This window comes from Oncorhynchus keta, chromosome 26, assembly GCF_023373465.1.
Source record: "Oncorhynchus keta strain PuntledgeMale-10-30-2019 chromosome 26, Oket_V2, whole genome shotgun sequence".
Classification (NCBI taxonomy): Eukaryota; Metazoa; Chordata; class Actinopteri; order Salmoniformes; family Salmonidae; genus Oncorhynchus; species Oncorhynchus keta.
Genome location: NC_068446.1, coordinates 19,309,022 through 19,331,424, shown reverse-complemented (window position 1 = coordinate 19,331,424; position 22,403 = coordinate 19,309,022). Strand labels below are relative to the sequence as shown.

Below are 22,403 nucleotides of genomic sequence, written 5' to 3'. Positions count from 1 at the left end.
CCCTCACCCCACCTCCCTCTCCTCTCCCTTCCGCGCTACACCACTCCCCCTCCTTGCTCCCTTCCTCTCCCTCACTTCCCCTGCTCATACCCTTACCCTCACCCCCCTCACCTCATACCCTTACCCTCACCCCCCTCACCCCATCCCCCTCCCTCTCCGTCCCCTGCCTCGCTCTAGCTCTCCCTCCGTCCCCTCCCTCGCTCTAGCTCTCCCTCCGTCCCCTCCCTCGCTCTAGCTCTCCCTCCGTCCCATGCCTCGCTCTAGCTCTCCCTCAGTCCCATGCCTCGCTCTAGCTCTCCCTCAGTCCCATGCCTCGCTCTAGCTCTCCCTCCGTCCCATGCCTCGCTCTAGCTCTCCCTCAGTCCCATGCCTCGCTCTAGCTCTCCCTCAAGTCCCCTCGCTCTAGCTCTCCCTCAAGTCCCCTCGCTCTAGCTCTCCCTCAGTCCCCTCGCTCTAGCTCTCCCTCAGTCCCCTCGCTCTAGCTCTCCCTCAGTCCCATGCCTCGCTCTAGCTCTCCCTCAAGTCCCCTCGCTCTAGCTCTCCCTCAAGTCCCCTCGCTCTAGCTCTCCCTCAGTCCCCTCGCTCTAGCTCTCCCTCAGTCCCCTCGCTCTAGCTCTCCCTCAGTCCCCTCGCTCTAGCTCTCCCTCAGTCCCCTCGCTCTAGCTCTCCCTCAGTCCCCTCGCTCTAGCTCTCCCTCAGTCCCCTCGCTCTAGCTCTCCCTCAGTCCCCTCGCTCTAGCTCTCCCTCAGTCCCCTCGCTCTAGCTCTCTAGCTCTCTTTCCCTCTCACCCCCTCTGCTACCCTCTTCCCTCTCCGACTCCTTCCCAGTCCCTCTCCCCTTCTTTCTCACCCCCTTCCTACCCCCGTCCCCCTCTGTCCCGGGCCGGCTGGGCTGCTGACTGCCTGGCTCACAGAAATGAGAAACCCAACATTGTTTGTACTTTTCCACTCAACAACAGAGTGAAGAAAAAATGCAAACCATCCAATTCCTTTCCCTGGCCAAGTCTCTGCCTCGCTCACTTGTGACGTGCAACACCTCCCTCCCTCCCTCTCCCAACTGACCCGATTGCACATGTTCACAAACACTCCATAAACCTGTGAGCTGCTTCCACTTGCTGTCTGGCCTGTCATTATACTGATTTACTACAGTACTGACTCGCCTAACACCCCATTTCACATTCAAATCGCTGAATGCAAACGCATAGTATGACCTTGTGATGGCAAGTAAATGACCAAGCCCGTCAGAGCGCTTTGTGATCTTTCCAAGAAGAGGACGTTCTAGAGAGAAGAGGACTCCGAATGGTAAGTATCTACAAGACTAATAATAGTGATTACTCTTGCAGATCAAGCCCTCCAGCCAGAGCTAGTCTAGTAGCTACTGTGTTGAGTGGAGATGAACCAGGCCACACATGCTCCATGCTCATCATGCAAAGCGTGCCAGAGGTCCACTGTGAGACCTGCAATTAAAAAGAGCGCCCAGCGGGATTATACAAGTATTAGAGCCAGCGACTTCACCTTGTCACTTTAAAAATAGAGCCCTGCCCAAGGCCCTCACTTCCGCTCCCAGGACAACCAGGGATAATCGAACACACACTATGTGTATGTGTTTGCACATACAGAACACTGTTGTAGTACTGAAGCGCTATTCTAGAAATGTGTCTGGACACGTCCAGATTCCAATGCGTTTGGACTGGCCTCCTTTAGGTCCAAATAATCCCATAGTCAATTCAGAGACAACACTGTATTACTCAGATCACACATGCAATGTAGAAAAGTGAAATGCATTCCCAGTGTTTAAAAGGGGACGTGGATAACCCTGGTGTAACAAGCAGACTGATAGCAGGGTTATCTGTACTAAGGCGTGATTACACACCTGTCCGTTCACTGCCGAGCATGATGATCAGAGTCACCTTGTTATGAGTGTTTAGGCTGAACACTTGTGACTGAGGACAGGCTGAACTGAGGACAGGACACATCCTGGGACATTAAATATAGGGGGAAACAGAAGGAAAGCGGGAGAGAGCGGGAGAAAAGCGTTTTGGCAGGGTGGCATAGTGACAGTTGCTGAAACTAAGCCTTACTCGTCATTGTTCTAAGTGAGAGGCACAATGGAGAGTTGGCAGCCAACACAGAGGGGGGACGGAGGGGTGAAGGGGCATTCATTAGGAAACAACATGTTTATCCAACGGTCACCTTGCATTTCTACTGAGCCATTACGAGGTGCCAGCTAGCTCCTGTAACAGACTGAATAACAGACTGTTAGTTTCATATTACCGTTTAGTCTGGTTTACAATTCGGGTTCTAGTAGCAGTTTGACAACAGAAAATAAAGCACCGCTCATTGTGCTTGCGCCACATTAAAAGGAGATTTATGGTTAATCCAGTGTCTCCATTGGCCGCATATAACACCTGCTGAATATGTGTGACACCAATAACATTTGATTTGATGTACTGCGATTCGGCCTCCGCAGAGATCAGGGCATGCATGCTTCGCAGAGCTGTTGTGAAGGAAGTGAGTTTGTGTTGATACAGGACGTACCACCACTCCCCACCTACCGTCAACTAAATCATGTCAACGCAGAGCTTTACGGAGCCCTCTGCATTGTGACAACATTTGGGAGGCGCACCGCGATGCGGTACAGAGCTTGATTTGGCCTCCGGAGGCTCTGCAATTGAGTCACACTCTCAGTACGGGCGAAGTTCCTCAAAGCTAACGAACACAGTACAGATGATCATTTGATCAGAAAACGGTTATCAAAATTATTTTTAAAAAATCAAATAAATTAAAAACTGGGCCACTTAGGTCTTGAGGAAATATTAAAATGAGACGAAGCCAGAATAGGCTTAGTCATAGTCTAATGGGTCACTGCTCAAGAAAAGTGACGTGACCAATATTCACACTGGCGTATTTATTGATAATCAAAGGCACTGAGGGGAGGCAAACAAGCACAGCTTCAGTAGTGACCCTTACTGGAATTAACTTTCCAGTAGAGATGAGGACCATGGGTAAGGTCAATAGGATGGTGCACAGGCCCTCCAATGTGATCTGTATACCATTCGACTAATGGGAGTGAACGAGAAGACGGATCAATGAGGAAACATTAGCCATCCCAAAGGATGACAGAGAGGGAGAGACCCGGACAGACAGACGACAGAGAGCAAAAGAGAGAGCTCGTGCAGACACATTTACCCACACAACAAGCACCTGGCGCCCTCACGGAGACACTCAGGGGAGAGGACTTCCCGTCTGTGTGCGCCTGTAATCGGAGTCTGTATCTGCAGATGCTCATCAGGGCAACAGGCCCCGAGGAATAAAGAGCAGCCAACCAGTAGAGAGGTCAGGATGAGAGAGGGGGGGGGGACGACGACGACACTCAATCATCTCCTACCCGCACACAGACCAAACTAGACCGGGCACAGCTGGACCAAACATCTCCCCATCTGTCTACCGCCTAGATCCCCCGCTCCCCCTTTCTGCTCGGATTAAACCATGGTGCAAATGTCCAAGAGAATAAGCAGTCTTAATGGCTGTGTTCCACGTAAGCGTGTGATATAGATGGATGAGCGTGTCATTTGCTAGGTATGGTATGTAAACGTTGGGTGTGCGCTTGTGACGGGCTCTGTGACGAGGGTACTCACAGCTGCCGCTCCACGACTTGAGCAGAGACTTGATACTGATCTCAAAGAAGAGCGAATCCTGCAGGCTCAGCATGACGCCAGCGAGGGCTGTTACCAAAGACCAGTCTTGTTAACGTTATCCTCCAAAACACAGACCGGAAACTCCAACTTCGCTGGCCCACAAATACACACTTCCTCTCCCCCAAAACACACACACACACACACACACACCTCTCCTCCTAACAGACAGGAGCCCAGTTCTACCCTCCAGAGGAGCTGGTTATAGGACTCATGGTGAATTTCAGAACAGACACCAGTCAGCTGCTGTTTGCAGAGAGGCCCATGGGGAAGTGTCAGGCGGTAAGCTGGGTTCAGTGGAAAGTACAACCACCCAGAGAGGCACGGAGAGAGGAGAGCGTGAGGATCTTTAGAGCTGCATTTCCATCCAAACGTCCACTCGCTAGCCAATCCAGAGTCCCTTACCACGCTCCCAGCACAGACAACACGGAGGTGAATGAATACCGTAGGAAAATAAATAAATAAAACAAACAACTTTCCTCCCGATGTTAGAGAGAGGAATGGGAAGTGGAGCAGCACGCAGAAAAATATATATTCTTGTCTCGGCGGAGCACAGCAATATTCTCTCTCCTCTGTGTCGAGTCCAAGCTTGCTACTGCTAGCACTGTCAGCTATCCTCCCCCCGTCGCGCTCTCACTCTCCATTCGCTTGCGGACAACCCCTCCCCTCCTCAACTAGCTCTTGTTCGCTCACTGATGCTTGCTGACGCACTCTCTCTCCCCCTCTAGAGGGTTAGTTTCAATAGCTGGGTGAGGGGGGTAGAGGTGATGTCATCAAAATGCTGCGAGTGTTCCTTGGCTGTGGTCCAGCGCTGCTGGCCTATCAAAACTACACTTCCTGTTCTCCCCACAGTAGTACTGATGCGTCATCCACGACTGCAGTATGAGGAAGAGGAAGAGAAAGAGGGATTGAATAAGCCGGGGGGGGGGCTGGAGGAAAGAATATGGAGGGAGGCAGAGGACATCAGAGCAGCATAAAACCAAAATTAAAACACTATTCAAACTCCATTCAGCACTTCAACAAAAACAGGAAATTATTTTTTTTAAATACATTTTTATAGGCGGAACATTTTTTGTATTTCACACACACCAACACAGAGTAGCCTAGAGTATGCTGCTGGCCATGAGATTCCATATTGGGGCGTTTCACCTTTACACCTGCCTGGGGCACAGAACATGGCACGCTGCAGCCCTCATCCACAGAGCATGGCATGTTGGGTAGAAGGATACTTAATCCGTTTGGGTCAACAACAAACTGACACACCCATAGAAGTCATAGGATTACATCATAGTTTTTGTCCAGCAACAGCCATCAAGACACAAAGAAACACACACACATCGTTGGCGACACACACCCCATTGTGTGTTTGTGTCTCTTTTTAAACCCTGGCTGCAGACTGAAATAGAGCCACATGACAACGGATTTGTGGTCATACACAGTATTACATTTGGTTCACAAAACACTTCAGCGAGAACAGATATACAAGATGAACACTAACAAAATATCTATTTTTCCTCCGTTTGTAGCGCAACCTCTCCACTTCTCTCTTTCTCAGTCGCTCTCACCATCACATGACTGTCTCTCACAACATAACAAGTTATGCAAAACCAAGCAGGGCTCTGCATTGTAAACAAACTCTCCACAAAGACCTGCATTGTCACACCCTGCCCGCCCTGCAGTATTGTCACTGGGCAGTCAGGAGCCTTATGATGGAGCAGTACTGAATTAGTTTAGCCATTTAAAACAAAGACAGTAGAAAGGAGAGGGAGTAGTGTGTTCATTGCTGTCGGTGATTGACCGTATGTGGCTGTGCCATTCTGAGGCATCGGTCTAAACACCAGCATACTAAGCTCTGCTGCATCTCGGTTTTTCTATCAGAAGCAATGTTCCTCAACCGCAATTTGAAGTTGTTAACTAGCGTTAGCGAAATCTTTAACTAGCGTTAACACAATGACTGGAGGTCTATGGTAACTGCTAGCATGCTAGTAGATACCGTAGGCTTCGTCATTGTGCTAATACCAGTTAGCATTGGCTCGCGAAACTACCTATACTGGATGCAGAGACCTAAAAATTGTATCCATGAGTCAAATAAATGGCTTCATTGCCAAAATCCCAAAGTATCCCTTTAATGGATTTCAACACTTGAATTTTGGTGCTGTGGTTTTTGGTTTGTTCATGACATAATCTTGCTACATAAAATGAAAATGCTATTGTGTTCTTTGAGATACATTTTCTTTCGTATTCTAATGTTACTCAAGACCTTCATAAAAACCTTCATTTTTGCAATAGCGTGTATGAAATGTATTTATAAAAATGTTGACATTCAAAAAGCATGTCATTGGCCCAAAGGTGGGGGTCCAACAAGGCTTTTCTAGAGTTAAGTAACGGTAGCTAGTGCTACTTGGCTGTACCTACACAAAAAATTAAAGTATTCCTCCTTCTAACTCTTTTTTTTGCCAATGATGAGCCAACACGTTTTCAGTACTTTCATTCAATGACTGATCAAACCTCATTTTCTCATGCACTCTCGTCCCTTTGCAGCAGGTATAGTGAGCAATAGGCCCAAGTTTGGAACATCGAATCACAATACATAGAGAACCATGATATCGAATCGCAATACATAGAGAACCATGATATCGAATCGCAATACATAGGCACCCAAGTATAGTGATAATATCATATTGCGAGGTCCTTGGAAATTCCCAGCCTTAAAAGGATACTTTTGGATTTTGGCAATGTCTACTTCCCCAGAGTCATATGAACTTGTGGATACCATTTTTAGGTCTCTGTGTTCAGTATCAAGGAAGTTAAGAGGTAGTTTCGCGAGCCAATGCTAACTAGTATTATCGCACTGAATGGAAGTCTATGGGTATCTGCCAGCATGCTCATTTGACAGTGGGGAAGTAGATAAAGGGCCTCATTGGTAAAGTTCACAGTTGTGATACAGCCTGGAATCAAACCAGGGTCTGTAATGTCACCTCCTGCACTGAGATGCAGTGCCTTAGACCGCTGCGCCACTCAGGAGCCCATATCAGAGATGGCACTGTTTAGAATAAACACTGTTCATATCTTCAGGAACGCAGTACAACAGTATCAGCTCTCTCAGGTTAGATCAAACAGTACTCTTCCAAAACAGAACAGGATATCATCAAAGAGCACTGGGCCCCCAACAAGAATGTCAACAATGGAACAAAGCTATGCATACCTCTGCATTTTAGCAATTTGTTTTGATGATATAGGCCCATCTGTACTAGCGCTCAAAGCTCAATTGAAAAAGACCATGGCAGGTCAGGTAGAGGCAGACGTCCAATGGGAGGAGTGACAGTGGCTGGCCATCCTGACTGGCTCCAGACATTACTGGGCAGGGGGAGTTCCTCCTATAAGGCCACAGTGAGGACGGAAGATACATTTCCTGTCCACAGTGTTCTGCACAAAGTAGGGGGGAAAGAACAACAATTGATAGGAGCTGTAATCTACTGCAGAGTTCTGTCATACTATCCAGGTCTGTGCCCCAAAAAGTCGAGCTTCTTCTTCTAAAAATCCACCTTTCCAGAAACAAGCGTCTCACCGTTGCCGCTTGTTATAGACCACCTTCTGCCCCCAGCTGTGCCCTGGACCATATGTGAATAGATTGCCCCCCATCTATCTTCAGAGTTCGTACTGTTAGGTGACCTAAACTGGGATATTCTTAACACCCCTGCCATCCTACAATCTAAACGAGATGCCCTCAATCTCACACAAATTATCAAGGAATCTACCAGGTACAACCCATAATCCATAACCACGGGCACCCGCTTAGATATCATCCTGACCAACTTACCCTCTAAATACACCTCTACGGTCTTCAACCATGATCTCAGCGATCACTGCCTCATTGCCTGCGTCCGTAATGGGCCCGCGGTCAAACCTCATCACTGTCAAATGCTCCCTAAAACACATCAGCGAGCAGGCTTTTCTAATCAACCTAGCCCGGGTATCCTTGAAGGATATTGACCTCATCCCATCAGTAGATGATGCCTGGTTGCTCTTTAAAAGTGCTTTCCTCAACATCTTAAATAAGCACGCCCCATTCAAAAAAATGTAGAACTAAGAACAGATATAGCCCTTGGTTCACTCCCAGACATGACTACCCTTGACCAGCACAAAAACATCCTGTGGCGTACTGCATTAGCGTCAAATAGCAACATTTCAGAGAAGTCAGGAACCAATATACACAGTCCATTAGGAAAGATAAGGCTAGCTTTTTCAAACAGAAATTTGCATCCTGTAGCACTAATTCCAAAAGGTTTTGGGACATTAAAGACCATGAAGAATAAGGGCACCACCTCACAGCTGCCCACTGCACTGAGGCTAGGAAACACTCACCACTGATAAATCTACAATAACTGATAATTTCAAGAAGCATTTTTCTACAGTTGGCCATGCTTTCCATCTGGCTACCCCTACCCCGGCCAACAGCTCTACACCCCCTGCAACAACTTGCCCAAACCTCCCCATTTCTCCTTCACCCAAATCCAGATAGCAGATGTTGTGAAAGAGCTGCAAAATCTGGATCCCTACAAATCAGCTGGGCTAGGCAATCTGGACACTCTCTTTCTAAAATGATCCGCCGAAATTGTTCCAGCCCCTATTACTAGCCTGTTCAACCTCTCGTATCGTGTGAGATCCCCAAAGATTGGAAAGCTGCCGCAGTCATCCCCCTCTTCAAAGGGTGAGACACTCTAGACCCAAACTGTTATAGACATATATCCATCCTGCACTGCCTTTCTAAAATCTTCAAAAGTGAAGTTAACAAACAGATCACCGACCATTTAGAATCCCATCGTACCTTCTCCACAATGCAATCTGGTTTCCCAGCTGGTCATGGGTGCACCTCAGCCACGACCAAGGTTCTAAACGATATCATAACCGCCATTGATAAGACAGTACTGTGCAGCGGTCTTCATCGACCTGGCCAAGGCTTTCGACTCTGTCAATCACCGCATTCTTATCGACAGACTCAATAGCCTTGGTTTCTCAAATGACTGCCTCGCCTGGTTCACCAACTACTTCTCAGATGGAGTTCAGTGTGTCAAATCGGAGGGCCTGTTTGTTGTCCGGACCTCTGGCAGTCTCTATGGGGTGCCACAGGGTCCAATTCTCAGGCCAACTCTTTTCTCTGTATATATCAATGATGTCTCTCTTGCTTCTGGTGATTCTCTGATCCACCTCTACGCAGACGACACCATTCTGTATATATCTGGCCCTTCTTTGGACACTTAACTTCGATAGGATAGGGGGCAGCATTCGGAATATTGGATGAAAAGCGTGCCCAAATTAAACTGCCTGCTACTCATCCCCAGAAGATAAGATATGCAAATTATTAGTATTAGATTTGGATAGAAAACACTCTGATGTTTCTAAAACTGTTTGAATCATGTCTGAGTATAACAGAACTTATTTGGTAGGCGAAACCCCGAGGACAAACCATTCAGATTTTTTTTTTTTTTTTTTTGAGGTCACCCTCAAATCGGTTTTCATTGGGAATCCAGATTTCTAAGGGACCTTCTTGCAGTTCCTATCGCTTCCACAGGATGTCAACAGTCTTTAGAAATTGGAGAGTTTTTTCCTTTGTGTAATGAAGAAGAAACATGGTTCAGAACGAGGCTAGAGTGAAGGACTCTTTGATAGAGGCGCGTGACCTGAAAGCTAGCTACAGTTTGTTTTCCTCCTGTTTTGAACACAGATCATCCAGTCTTCAATTTGGTCAATTATTTACGTTAAAAAAATACCTAAAGTTCTATTACAAAAGTAGTTTGAAATGTTTTGGCGAAGTTTACAGGTAACTTTTGAGATATTTTGTAGTCACGTTGCGCACGTTGTAACCGGTGTTTTTCTGGATCAAACGCTCCAAATAAATGTATATATATCGACGGAATTAATCGAACAAAAAATACCATTTGTGATGTTTATGGGACATATTGGAGTGCCAACAAAAGATGCTCGTCAAAGGTAAGGCATGAATTATATCTTTATTTCTGCGTTTTGTGTCACGCCTGCAGAGTTGAAATATGCTTTTCTGTCTTTGTTTACTGGGTATCCTCAGATATAGCATTGTTTGCTTTCGCTGAAAAGCCTTTTTGAAATCTGACATGTTGGCTGGATTCACAACAAGTGTAGCTTTAATTTGGTATCTTACATGTGTGATTTCATGAAAGTTAGATTTTTTATAGTAATTTATTTGAATTTGGCACTCTGCATTTTCACTAGCTAGCATCCCACATATCCCAGAGAGGTTAACAAACCTCCAAACGAGCTTCAATGCCATACAACACTCCCATGGCCTCCAACTGCTTTTAGATGCTAGTGAAACTAAATGCATGTTATTCAACCGATCACTGCCCGCACCTGCCCGCCCGAGTAGCATCACTACTCTGGACGGATCTGACTTAGAATGTGGACAACTACAAATACCTAGGTGTCTGGTTAGACTATAAACTCTCCTTCCAGACTCACATTAAGCATCTCCAATCCAAAATTAAATCGGCTTCCTATTTCGCAACAAAGCATCCTACACTCCTGCTGCCAAACATAGTCAGTTTTACGAGGGTATCCTACCGATCCTTGACTTTGGCGATGTCATATACAAAATAGCCTCCAACACTCTACACAGATAATTGGATGTGGTCTATCACAGTGCCATCTGTTTGGTCACCAAAGCCCCATATACTACCCACCACTGCGACCTGTATGCGCTCGTTGGCTGGACACATACACACATACATACGTATACACACACATACGTATACACACACATACGTATACACACACACACACATACGTATACACACACATACGTATACACACACACACATACACACACACACACACACACACACACACACACACACACACGTATACACACACATACGTATACACACACATACACGTGTACACACACACATACGTACACGTATACACACACACACATACACACACATACGTATACACACACACATACATACACATACGTATACACACACACACATACATACGTATACGTATACACACACATACGTATACGTATACACACACATACGTATACGTATACACACACATACGTATACGTATACACACACATACGTATACACACACACACACACACATACGTACACACACACACACACACACACATACGTACACACACACATACGTACACGTATACACACACACACATACGTACACGTATACACACACACATACGTACACGTATACACACACACATACGTACACACGTGTATACACACACACACACACGTGTATACACACACACACACGTGTATACACACACACACGTGTATACACACACACACGTGTATACACACACACACACGTGTATACACACACATACGTATACACACACATACGTATACACACACACATACGTATACACACACACACGTATACACACACATACGTATACACACACATACGTATACACACACGTATACACACACACACACACACACACACACACCAGGTCATATAGAAGTCCTTGCTAGGTAAAGCCCCACCTTATCTCAGCTCACTGGTCACCATAGCAACACCCACCCGTAGCACACGCTCCAGCAGGTATATTTCACTGGTCATCCCCAAAGCCAACACTTCCGTTGGCCACCTTTCCTTACAGTTCTCTGCTGCCAATGACTGGAACGAATTGCTTTAGCTGGAGACATATCTACCTCTAACTTTAAGCATCAGCTGTCAGAGCAGCTTTCCGATCACTGTACACAGCCAATCCGTAAATAGCACACCCAACTACCTCATCCCCATATTGTTATTTATCTTCTTGCTCTTTTGCACCCCCGTATCTCTACTTGCACATCATCTGCACATCTATCACTCCAGTGTTAATGCTAAATTGTAATTATTTTGCCTCTATGGCCTATTTATTGCCTTATACCACCCTACTCTTCTACATTTGCACACACTGCACATAGATTTGATCTATTGGGTTATTGACTGTACGTTTGTTTATTCCATGTGTAACTATTGTTTGTGTCGCACTGCTTTGCTTCATCTTGGCCAGGTCGCAGTTGGAAATGAGAACTTGTTCTCATCTCAACTGGCCTACCTGGTTAAATAAAGGTAAAATTAAAAAATTCTGAACAGGTCGACCGTCCTCCTCCTAGTGGCTCACAATGCTATCAACATTACATTTAGCGCCATAACACTACATCAAGGTGAGAGGCAAGGTTGGTTCTAATAGATTTTGTTTAAACTCTGATCCCTAAGCAACTAGCTGAGCATATTCAATAATTGTTTAACATGTTAATAACATGTCTAACAATGCGAACTAGAAGCTCCCATCCATAACCATTCACTTTCCATCCAGAACCACCACCACCACCACCTTCACGCCATTTCACCATATCCTGTCTTCCACCTCACTTGACCCAGCTTCCCCAGATTTGACTATCAAATCCACAGAGCCGAGTCAGGGGAGAGTTACTTTAAGGTCACCACAGCACAGCACAATGAGTCCCTCCCTACGGATAGAAGCACAGAGCTGCTGTCGGCCAGCCAATTTGGAATTAAGCCTCTTCACAAACACACGTAGCCCCTCACTCTCTGCAATTTCATTCCTCATGTGATGGGTCAGTTATTTGAGAGTCTGAGTGTTCATAAAATGTTGTGTCCCCTCTGCTATGAGAGTTTTCCCATTGGAGTTGCAGACCAAGCTCTGTGCTGGCTGGCTCGGTAATACTATTTTACTGTTACTGCATTTTGGGTTCAGGACTGCTCCCTGTACGCATTACAAAACTGGCGCTAGATGTCTGTACCAGCACCATCCTGGAGGTCAGAGACACCAGTTGAGAAAGAGGTACTAGGCTACAACATGTGTATCAAGAGTCAGCCAATAAGCCAATAACCCCATCCCTAACACACACACATTATAAAGTACACCACATACACACAAACACCTGCGTTTAGTCACATTCACAAACACACCGGGCACCCTTTAACCAAATATGTATCAAATAATTCCCTGGAATCAGGTTGCAGCACATCCACCACAGGGGTGATGTCATAGTGTGCTTCAATGACCAATAACAGAGAGTGAAAGAGAGCACCACCTCAAAAGTCAATGCAGGAAGGGCAGGCCATGGCAGACTAGAGGAGAGACCTAGGACGTGACACTGAATCATATGGGAAGGGTGTGTGAGGGAGGTCGCAAACTGCAGAAAGAGCCGCTTCAAAAAACATTCAAAATGGTTCCTTGATTCTTTAGGCTACGCCATAAACCACAGTAATCATCATCATCACGCACCCCATCCATTACACGACACATTACCACCGTCATCAACTTCAGAGTAGTGTGCTCCTGTCTAATACAGCGGAAGGCAGTGTCCTGGTTGAATAGAACCTGGATTCATTCAGGTTTTTCATTCTCAGAGAGAAAATTTGGGAGGGAAATTCATCTAGAGACCACAAACATGTTCCACACAGGAAAGTCCCGGAGAAGGGGAGGGTCAACTTCCAAACCGGGCAAAGTGCTACCCGCTCAACTTCCACCATGTGCGTGGCATGGATACATTTCTGTACAACTCAGCGACTTTGTCAAATCTAACCTGAATAGAGGCGCCTCATTGCCCCAGAATAGGAATATCAGGTGTAACAGCGTGGAGTTCAGAGTAACACTCACACCTTCACCCAGCTGCTACAGTAAAAAGCTTTTTGTGCCGTCTCGTAGACATGTAAGCTCTCTCTCTCAACCTCGGGTCAGAACTGGTGTGTCCTGGTGCGTCTGAAGGGAAAACAGCGTGGGACTGTATTTAGGTGTAGCAAGCTGTCAGTGTGGACTAGCTGTAAATCTCTTATAGGGAGAATTGGTTGATTTGTTGATTCAGCCATGTTTCAGGGAGGAGCAAACAGAGAGCAAGCGTGTTCTGACAGGCCGGGTTGAGCACAAAGCCACGCTGATCGACTGACGAGTCATCACCCTGCGGATGATGGAAAGAGGCTGGTGAACACACACACACACAACGAGAGGCCTGTTGAGTGCTTACTATAATCAGATACGTTTGGGTCCTCCATTTTGAAGTCAATAGTAAATTATTTTTAGTGTATTTAATGGTCTCTCAGAAACAACACAAACCATTTTAGAGGTCCTTTCCAAGCCATTAAACTCAGAAGCTACCGTATCATAGAACATTAAAAATATATTTAAGCAAAAAAATAAATAAATAACAGCAACTCAAGTTCCATTTCAGCATACAATATAACACCGCTCAGTGACTTTGTGATAGAATATTCCACCGTCCTGCTAACTTTCACTGTGCCCTTTCACAGAGTTCTCCGTCTGGCATAGCAGTATAATAATATAATATAATATATGCCATTTAGCTGACGCTTTTATCCAAAGCGACTTACAGTCATGTGTGCATACATTCTACGTATGGGTGGTCCCGGGAATCGAACCCACTACCCATACTGCATGTGAAATGTTTATTTATTTAACCTTTAACTAAGCAAGTCAGTTAAGAACAAATTCTTATTTTCAGTTGACGGCCTACTCCGGCCAAACCCGGACAACGCTGGGCCAATTGTGCGCCGCCCTATGGGACTCCCAATCACGGCCGGATGTGATACAGCATGGATTCACACAGTGCCTCTTGCACTGAGATGCAGTGCCTTAGACCGCTGCGCCATTTGGGAGCCCAGAATTGTCAATGTCCCAGATCACTCACTACCACAATAATTTTAAACTCTTTCACACACACACACACACAAGACACAAAGCCTTACTTTACCTGGAGGTACTGATGTGGCAATAACAGCACAAACCCTCAATGACCCTATAGCCTACTGTGTTTCATGTGATGGTGTCTCATAGGTATCACATTAGAAAGTTATTGCAGCTGATGACGTTATTGGTTTACCATGTACTAGGCCAAGATCAAACTAAATATTCAGCCAGTTGATTGACTGTTGACTCTGCTCAACAGCACAACGCCTCAAGTGCATACGACAGAGTTAAACATGAATGCAAAACTCTGTAGGTCTTGATAAGGCGAGTCAGTCATTCATTGTAAGAGAAAGCTTCCTAGTCTGTCTGTACCTTTGATGCGGTTGGTCCGGTTGGAGCGGACGGGCCTGGTGGTGGAGGTACTCACCAGACCCTCCTGGTCCTCCTCGATGGTCTGGCCCATGGCCAGCAGGCCCAGGCGCTTCATCCTCAGCAGACGGGGGCCTGTCTCCCGGGGTAACCCTCCCCCAGACTCCAACGTCCCCCCGTCCCACGATATGGCGGCTGGGACCAGGCTCCTTAGGAACTCCATGTGTGTCTGTATTCACGCCAACTCACTCAGTCCAGCATCCAGTCCAAATCCACAGTCAGTCACTCTGCACCATCTTCCTCCACAAAACTACCTAGCTGTTTACCACTAACAGCCAGGGTTACTGCCACTAGGTCTGTCTGCTGCTTAGCGCTGTACAGTCAGTGATATCGTAGACTACGATAGTCAACAACAGACAGCCCATTAGAAGAATGAAGAGACACTATCTGGCCTATTGAAACTCAGTCTGTTGTATCCCCCTACAGCAAAGAGTCGGAATGGGAGAACCTTCCTGCGCAGCCAGAAACAGTACCTGTCTGCTCAGAGGGAGAAGGCAAACAGACATCACACTCCAGCAGTGATGTAATCAGGAGTGGGTGGAGCCAGGCCAGGTCAGTTGCCAGGCCCTATCAGGGGCAGGACCAGAACATGTTCCACAGGAGATAACGCACGCCTGGGCCCACAGCCAATCAAAACAGAGACAACACCCTGGCCTACCTCTCTTAGAAGAGTGAGCGAGAAGGAAGAGAGACCAGTCTTGGTGGGGAATTAGTGAGAAGTGGAAGGGGTGTGTAAAAACAGAAGCGGCAGATCAGAGAGATTGGATGTTCTGGCGCTCACCTCTCTTAGGAGGCTTTTATTTACAATATTAAACAGGTGCAGGATGATAAACTTAGTATCGAAAATAAAAACAGGATGTTGACAAAGAATAAATCTAAGATATTCTAGGTATAAACTGTTCCGGCAACAACTCTTTACCTATTACAAAACTCAGGTATGGCTCTACTCTAGCCAACCTGTTTACCTGCCCAGCCTGCTCTCCCCCAGGCAAAGGCCAACTGACCACGTAAAGTACTCCTTCCAGGAACTCCCTTCAGTTAGGAACGTTCCATCATTATAGCCCCGAAACACATTTTACCATAAATACGTAATTTCCCATGGACATATAACACCATAACATCAACAGTTTTACATAAGCCCAGACTTAAATAAATAGTTATGGCAGAAGTTAATCAAGTCACACAATACACATTCATTAAGTAATTTCCCCCTGGGATAATTCATCACTTTGTTGTTCCCATAAACCAATAATATGTTCCCCTGACTCGTAGACTAATTTGCGTAATGCACACCGGCACTTCAAGATACAGCGCGGCGCTTCAAAACAAACAATTTAGGTAGGTTCAATTATATGATTATTCTCTCCCAACACGTCTATCGTTACCGTAATAATATATTTCACATTGCTAGAGCATGTACGTTTAAATGGGCGGCTTTATATACGGTAGAAACATGGTTAACAAGTTATTGTTTTAGTAACTGGCGTGCACAAACACTCGACTTTGGCGCCTTACATCAACTAATGCGCAACTCTAACCAACATATTCTCTTTTGTTTCAGGATTCTTGGCTATATCGTGAGATACAATAAATAATCTCTCCAACCAATCATTTTTTCAGTGTCATTGTTGATGAGCCACGGACATGCGCTCCATGACAGGATGACTCTACCCTCCGGCCTGTCTGTGTATACTGATAACCCTTATCGCCCAGTGAACTGTCATATGGTACTAAACATACACTTGGCTAAACTTGGGCGGTATACCGTATACCGGGGTATTTGTAAATAGCCACGGGGTGGTTTTTCAATCATGTCAAAACTGTAAGTTAATCAATAAATTGTCATTTTTGTAGCTCCTGTAAGTAAATACCTGCAGGCAACTTGTGCAATACGTTAAGAGAAAGATCGCGTTCTTCATTTCACCCGTCACATTATGAAGCTTACTGTAGTTCCCAAGAATCTTTGAGCCAGTCGTGTTAGTTCGTAAATAGCACAACGGGAAAAAGCAGGAGCAGGTGAGTCCAGCTGTGTATTGACAGGGGTTGCGTTTTATATTGAAAGTCAACCGTGTTGTTTTGTTTCAAGAGTGATTAGGGACGTGCAACTATAGTTTTTTCATTCACAGAAAATACATTAGTGCAACACATTCGGCAGAAAATATCTTAATTGTCAGACGACAACAGAAGTGCAACACGATTTGGCTGGCAGCCACACAAGTAAATGTGCTTACAATGAATGTAAAAGTATTTGGCCATCATATTTCTGTTTATCATAGAATGAATGTAACCAGCTATCTTGCATTTTACCTGAGAAAAGTAGGCTGGCGACAAAAGTAGTACCAGTGAAAAGTAGGCTGGCTACAAAAGAGAGAAGTACCAGATAAAAGTAGGCTGGCTACAAAGAGAGAAGTATCAGAGAAAAGTAGGCTGGCTACAAAGAGAGAAGTATCAGAGAAAAGTAGGCTGGCTACAAAGAGAGAAGTACCAGAGAAAAGTAGACTGGCTACAAAGAGAAATACCAGAGAAAGGTAGGCTGGCTACAAAGAGAGAAGTACCAGAGAAAAGTAGCTAGTCAGAGCTGTCTTTTGATAGAATGCCTTTGTGAATTCTCAGAGTGGAGAAGCGCAAATGAATAGAACATTGTTTGATGCTGAGCAGAAATAACACTAAGAAGCAGTTTAGATAATTCTGAGTTTTATATATTTTTTCCTGCGTTAAAAACAATTCTGCGTTAGGGCGAACCCCAAGTTTAACTTGCTAGTTATCGAAGTGGCTGATTTAGTAAGATCACGGGCCATTATATTGCGTTAGCTTTCTGCCATGTTTGAGATGTCAAAGCCATTCGAATGAGTTCTGTACAGCTGCCACTTCAGCTTGATTTCCTTGCGTTTTTCTCTACTCTATTCTGGGCCCTTCTGCTCCTCCCCTGTCTACTCTGAGCATAGTCGGCTTTCCCGTTGCCCGAGCGACTCTCAAATTCCACAGAGACACAGTACTATTCGGTCTTCAGACAAGCATGTGTCAAAACATTGTTCATTTGCTCATCAACTTTAAAATATATTTTTAAATTATTTATACAAGTTTTTCCTCATTGAGATAGAGAGAGACCTGGTCCTACCTATATGTATAATTTTATAAACTGGATTGCCTGTCTTTGCAATTCATTTATTTTTGTTTGTGCTCGTTAGCATATTTAGCTAGGAGCCTAAATGCAAATGAGCTATTTATTGTGCTAATGTTGTTAGCATTCATTTTGGGATTCTTTTTTTTTTTTTGGGGGGGGCTGTGTACTGAACTGTAAATCCCAGTCAGAGAGAAGGACGGTATGAGGCTATGCAAATCTGGATACTGCCCAACCCTACACTTAACACTTTCCAATCCCATCGTCTCGCACACGCTTTAATAAGCGTTAGCTGGCGCTAGTTGGTTGTACCTGCAAAAACTCCAGTATTCTACCTCCTAAGCTTGTTCTCCATCCATCTCCATCTTTAAAATAGTGAGTCAATGTCAATAGCACTTATTTTCATGACTGATTAAAACCCTCTCGCTCATGCTCTTTGTCTCTCTGCAGCAGACATATACAGTAGTGAGCAATATGTTTTGGAACATCAAATTGCAATACCGAATCATAATACATACAGCATCGTGAAAATCGCAATACATATCGGTACCGGAACCGTTAGAATATCGTATCGGAAGTTCCCTGGCAATTCCCAATTCCCTAGACAATATCCATTCCTACCTTTGCCACCTAGGAAGTGTGTGACTGGACCTTCTCAAATAGTATTAGAGTACCGTTGCTCTATAGGTTACTAAATATACACTGCTCAAAAAAATAAAGGGAACACTAAAATAACACATCCTAGATCTGAATGAATGAAATATTCTTATTAAATACTTGTTTCTTTACATAGTTGAATGTGCTGACAACAAAATCACACTAAATCTAACAATGGAAATCAAATGTATCAACCCATGGAGGTCAGGATTTGCAGTCACACTCAAAATTAAAGTGGAAAACCACACTACAGGCTGATCCAACTTTGATGTAATGTCCTTAAAACAAGTCAAAATGAGGCTCAGTAGTGTGTGCGGCCTCCACGTGCCTGTATGACCTCCCTACAACGCCTGGGCTTGCTCCTGAGGAATCTCCTCCCAGACCTGGACTAAAGCATCTGCCAAGTCCTGGACAGTCTGTGATGCATTGGTGGATGGAGCGAGACATGATGTCCCAGATGTGCTCAATTGGATTCAAGTCTGGGGAACGGGCAGGCCAGTCCATAGCATCAATGCCTTCCTCTTGCAGGAACTGCTGACACACTCCAGCCACATGAGGTCTAGCATTGTCTTGCATTAGGAGGAACCCAGGGCCAACCGCACCAGCATATGGTCTAACAAGGGGTCTGAGGATCTCATCTCGGTACCTAATGGCAGTCAGGCTACCTCCGGCGAGCACATGGAGGGCTGTGCGGCCCCCCCAAAGAAATTCCACCCCACATAATGACTGACCTACCGCCAAACCGGTCATGCTGGAGGATGTTGCAGGCAGCAGAACGTTCTCCACGGCATCTCCAGACTGTCACGTCGGTCACGTGCTCAGTGTAAACCTGCTTTCATCTGTGAAGAGCACAGGGCGCCAATGGCAAATTTGCCAATCTTGGTGTTCTCTGGCAAATGCCAAACGTCCTGCACGGTGTTGGGCTGTAAGCACAACCCCCACCTGTGGACGTCGGGCCCTCATACCACCCCCATGGAGTCTGTTTCTGACCGTTTGAGCAGACACATGCACATTTGTGGCCTGCTGAAGGTCATTTTGCAGGGCTCTGGCAGTGCTCCTCCTGCTCCTCCTTGCACGCAGTGTACATGCATCGCATAGATATTCAAACAGAACAGTTTAACTCAATAGGAATTGCCACAACATGGATGATGTAGCCCATTTAGAGAGCCATTATCAAGAAAATACATTTTCTGCTGATTCGTCATCACCACACCTATTGTGAGCGGTTTAGTTTAGCCAATAGTACGAACACCTCCCTCTGAGCGCCGCTACCAACCAGATCTGAGAACAGCTGTGACAGATGAAGCTCATCCCATCTTGTGTAAAACAACTTAAAATAGAACGAAGATGGCTCTGTGTATCACAATCTGATTTCTACGGTTTTGAAAGCTGTGCAATAGACAGGTACAGCGCCTACTGATGCAGGTTTACTGAGGTTAGCTGTATTAGTGTTCAGCAGGACAGAGCCTTGGGTTAGAGTTCTGGCACAGTAGGAAGTAAAGAGGAAGTGCTCACATCCTTTGGTGCAGCGTGAGAACAAGTTGAGGTGGTGTAATGGTTTCAGTACCACCCCAGCGTACACCCCCCGTGTGAGTGCTAAAGCTGCTTTCTGTCAAATCACCCACACCCATGACAGAAAGTTTGTTTTTTTAAGAATCCAGAAATGTCAGCCAAAACACTGTCTTGTTCTTCACATTTGACTTTTCAGTTACATTCAGTACTAACCACATAACGGGTTTTGCTGTGTAAGAATAAAGCTGCAGTGTGACATGGATACAAGCCAAATAAAGGACAGGAGTGGTGTGTACTGGGATGTCTTAGGCAACTAGCATTACAGCAGCCCTGCCCTCCAGAGGCCAGTCAGTAGACTGCACTGCCAGCACAAAAAGCATTGAGCAGAGGAGCTGATGAAGGAGCCTTTGCGCTGAGCTCACTCTCAAGGCTCGGTCTATTCCCCTTAAGAAGAGGGTCCTTTGCTCAGGGAATAGAAACATGATGAAATCACCAAGATGATGCTGCAAGTTCTTCAGACCTTCACAATATCTGTGTTGCATTGGTGTGACTAGGGGTTATGTACAGTAGTACTGATTTCAGTCTAACCAAGTGATTAGTTCACAGAAGAATTGAACTCCCAATCTTCACAGAAAACATTGGCAGATGAACCTACATCCAAAGCCGAGCCAGAGGGAGACATGGATTATTGGGATAATTTTGTTTTGGTACATTGTGGTTCTAATCTAGATGTTTTTCCAATGCAGATATACACAGAGTTGACAAAACATTAGGAACATTAGTTGTACCACATTTGCCCTCAGAACAGCCTTAATTCGTCAGGGCATGGACTCTACAAGGCATCGAAAGCGTTCCACGGGGATGCTGACTCCAATGCTTCCCACAGTTGTGTCAAATTGGATGGATGGCCTTTGGGTGGTGGACCATTCTTGATACAGACGGGAAACTGTTGAGCTTGAAACGCAGCGTTGCAGTTCTTGACACAAACCGGTGTGCCTGGCAGCTACTACCATACCCCGTTCAGAGGCACTTAAATATTTTTGTCTTGCCTATTCACCGTCAATGGCACAGATACACAATCCATATCTCAAGGTTTAAAAATACCTCTAATCCGTCTCCTCCTGTCCATCTACACGGATGGAAGTGGATTTAACAAGTGACAACAATAAGGATCATAGATTTCACCTGAATTCACCTAGTCAGTCTATGTCATGGAAATATCAGTGCTCCTAATTGTGTACACAGTGTATGTAAAAAAACAAAATGAATCTGACAAACAGATCAAAATAACAGATGAATAGTTGAAAGATAGCACGAAAGAGACCGACTGAGCTGAGTAGAGCATTGGAAGAGAGAAAGAAGCCAGTTAGGCCTAGAGTGAGTGAGAAAGCCTGTATGACCTCCCTACAATGCCTGGGCATGCTCCTGAGGTGAGAAAGCCAAGTGATCAGTGAGATCGTCATCACTGGACCAGGGCAGTACAATGGCCAGTGGAGGTGGCTGCAGTGTGGAGAGGCCAGGTCAGTGCTGCTGCAAAGTTAAAACAATAGCCCAGTGCAGGAGGCCCAGATCCCAGTCAGCCCCGGGGAATGTGAGCGAGGAAACTCAGGGAACAATGCGCAAGGGTTCCTACACCTCCCTGGATTCCGCCCCGACGCTACTCAGGCCTCAGGCCTGCTTTCATGCCTGAGAAAAACAGGAAAACTGCCGGGGCCGGGCCGTCTCAGATTGTACAGCGCCCAAACACTTGGCTACACTCGCAGATAGACAAAAGGTCATTCACTGAGTGGAGTCCTGAGGATGACCCTCCTGTTATGTGAGAACGGAGCTGTGCTCCCTCCACGTGACAGAAACCCAGCCAGCTAGTCCACTTGACCTGATCCCAAACAACAGCTGGAGTAGGTTGGGTAAGGACAGTTGCTGTACGCCCTCCCGTGGTCTAGACAAAAACTACAGGAGTTGATAAAAGGAGCTTTGCGCAGTCAGCAAACACAGTCTGACATGACACACCTTTGATGCCTGTCTCAGCAGTGAATCACCACCTGCTACTGCAACACTTCTCCAATTCCTCTGGCCTTGCCCCTTCACCTGGCTCTCACATACCCCCTTCAGTTTTTCACAGGTCTGAAAGGATGGAGCTTCGCTTCATCCATCATTGCCTCCAAATATCCAGATCTTTCATAGATCTGAACACAGGGGGTCATTGAAACCAGGCAGTTGCCATGTTGCCTCTCTTTGAGATAGTTGTTAGGTCTGCCCAC

The 22,403-nt window shown here is 45.7% G+C and overlaps 1 protein-coding gene across 19 annotated transcripts in view; it reads right to left on the bottom strand.

Annotated features, from left to right (window-relative positions):
* Positions 1-22,403, bottom strand: part of LOC118359044 (protein furry homolog-like) — a 94,965-nt gene that overhangs the window by 59,048 nt on the left and 13,514 nt on the right. For 7 of the 19 annotated variants that reach the window (XM_035737225.1, XM_035737232.1, XM_035737234.1 and 4 more), the window contains exon 1: positions 14,796-15,339. The exons of 3 other annotated variants lie outside the window; for them this stretch is intronic. In XM_035737225.1, coding sequence (XP_035593118.1) covers positions 14,796-15,015 — 220 coding nt within the window. In that variant the 5' untranslated portion in view covers positions 15,016-15,339. Of the gene's footprint in view, positions 1-3,637; positions 4,294-14,795; positions 15,341-22,403 lie in introns of those variants that run through there. 9 more of the 19 variants (XM_035737222.2, XM_035737229.2, XM_035737227.2 and 6 more) reach the window with 3 other exon arrangements.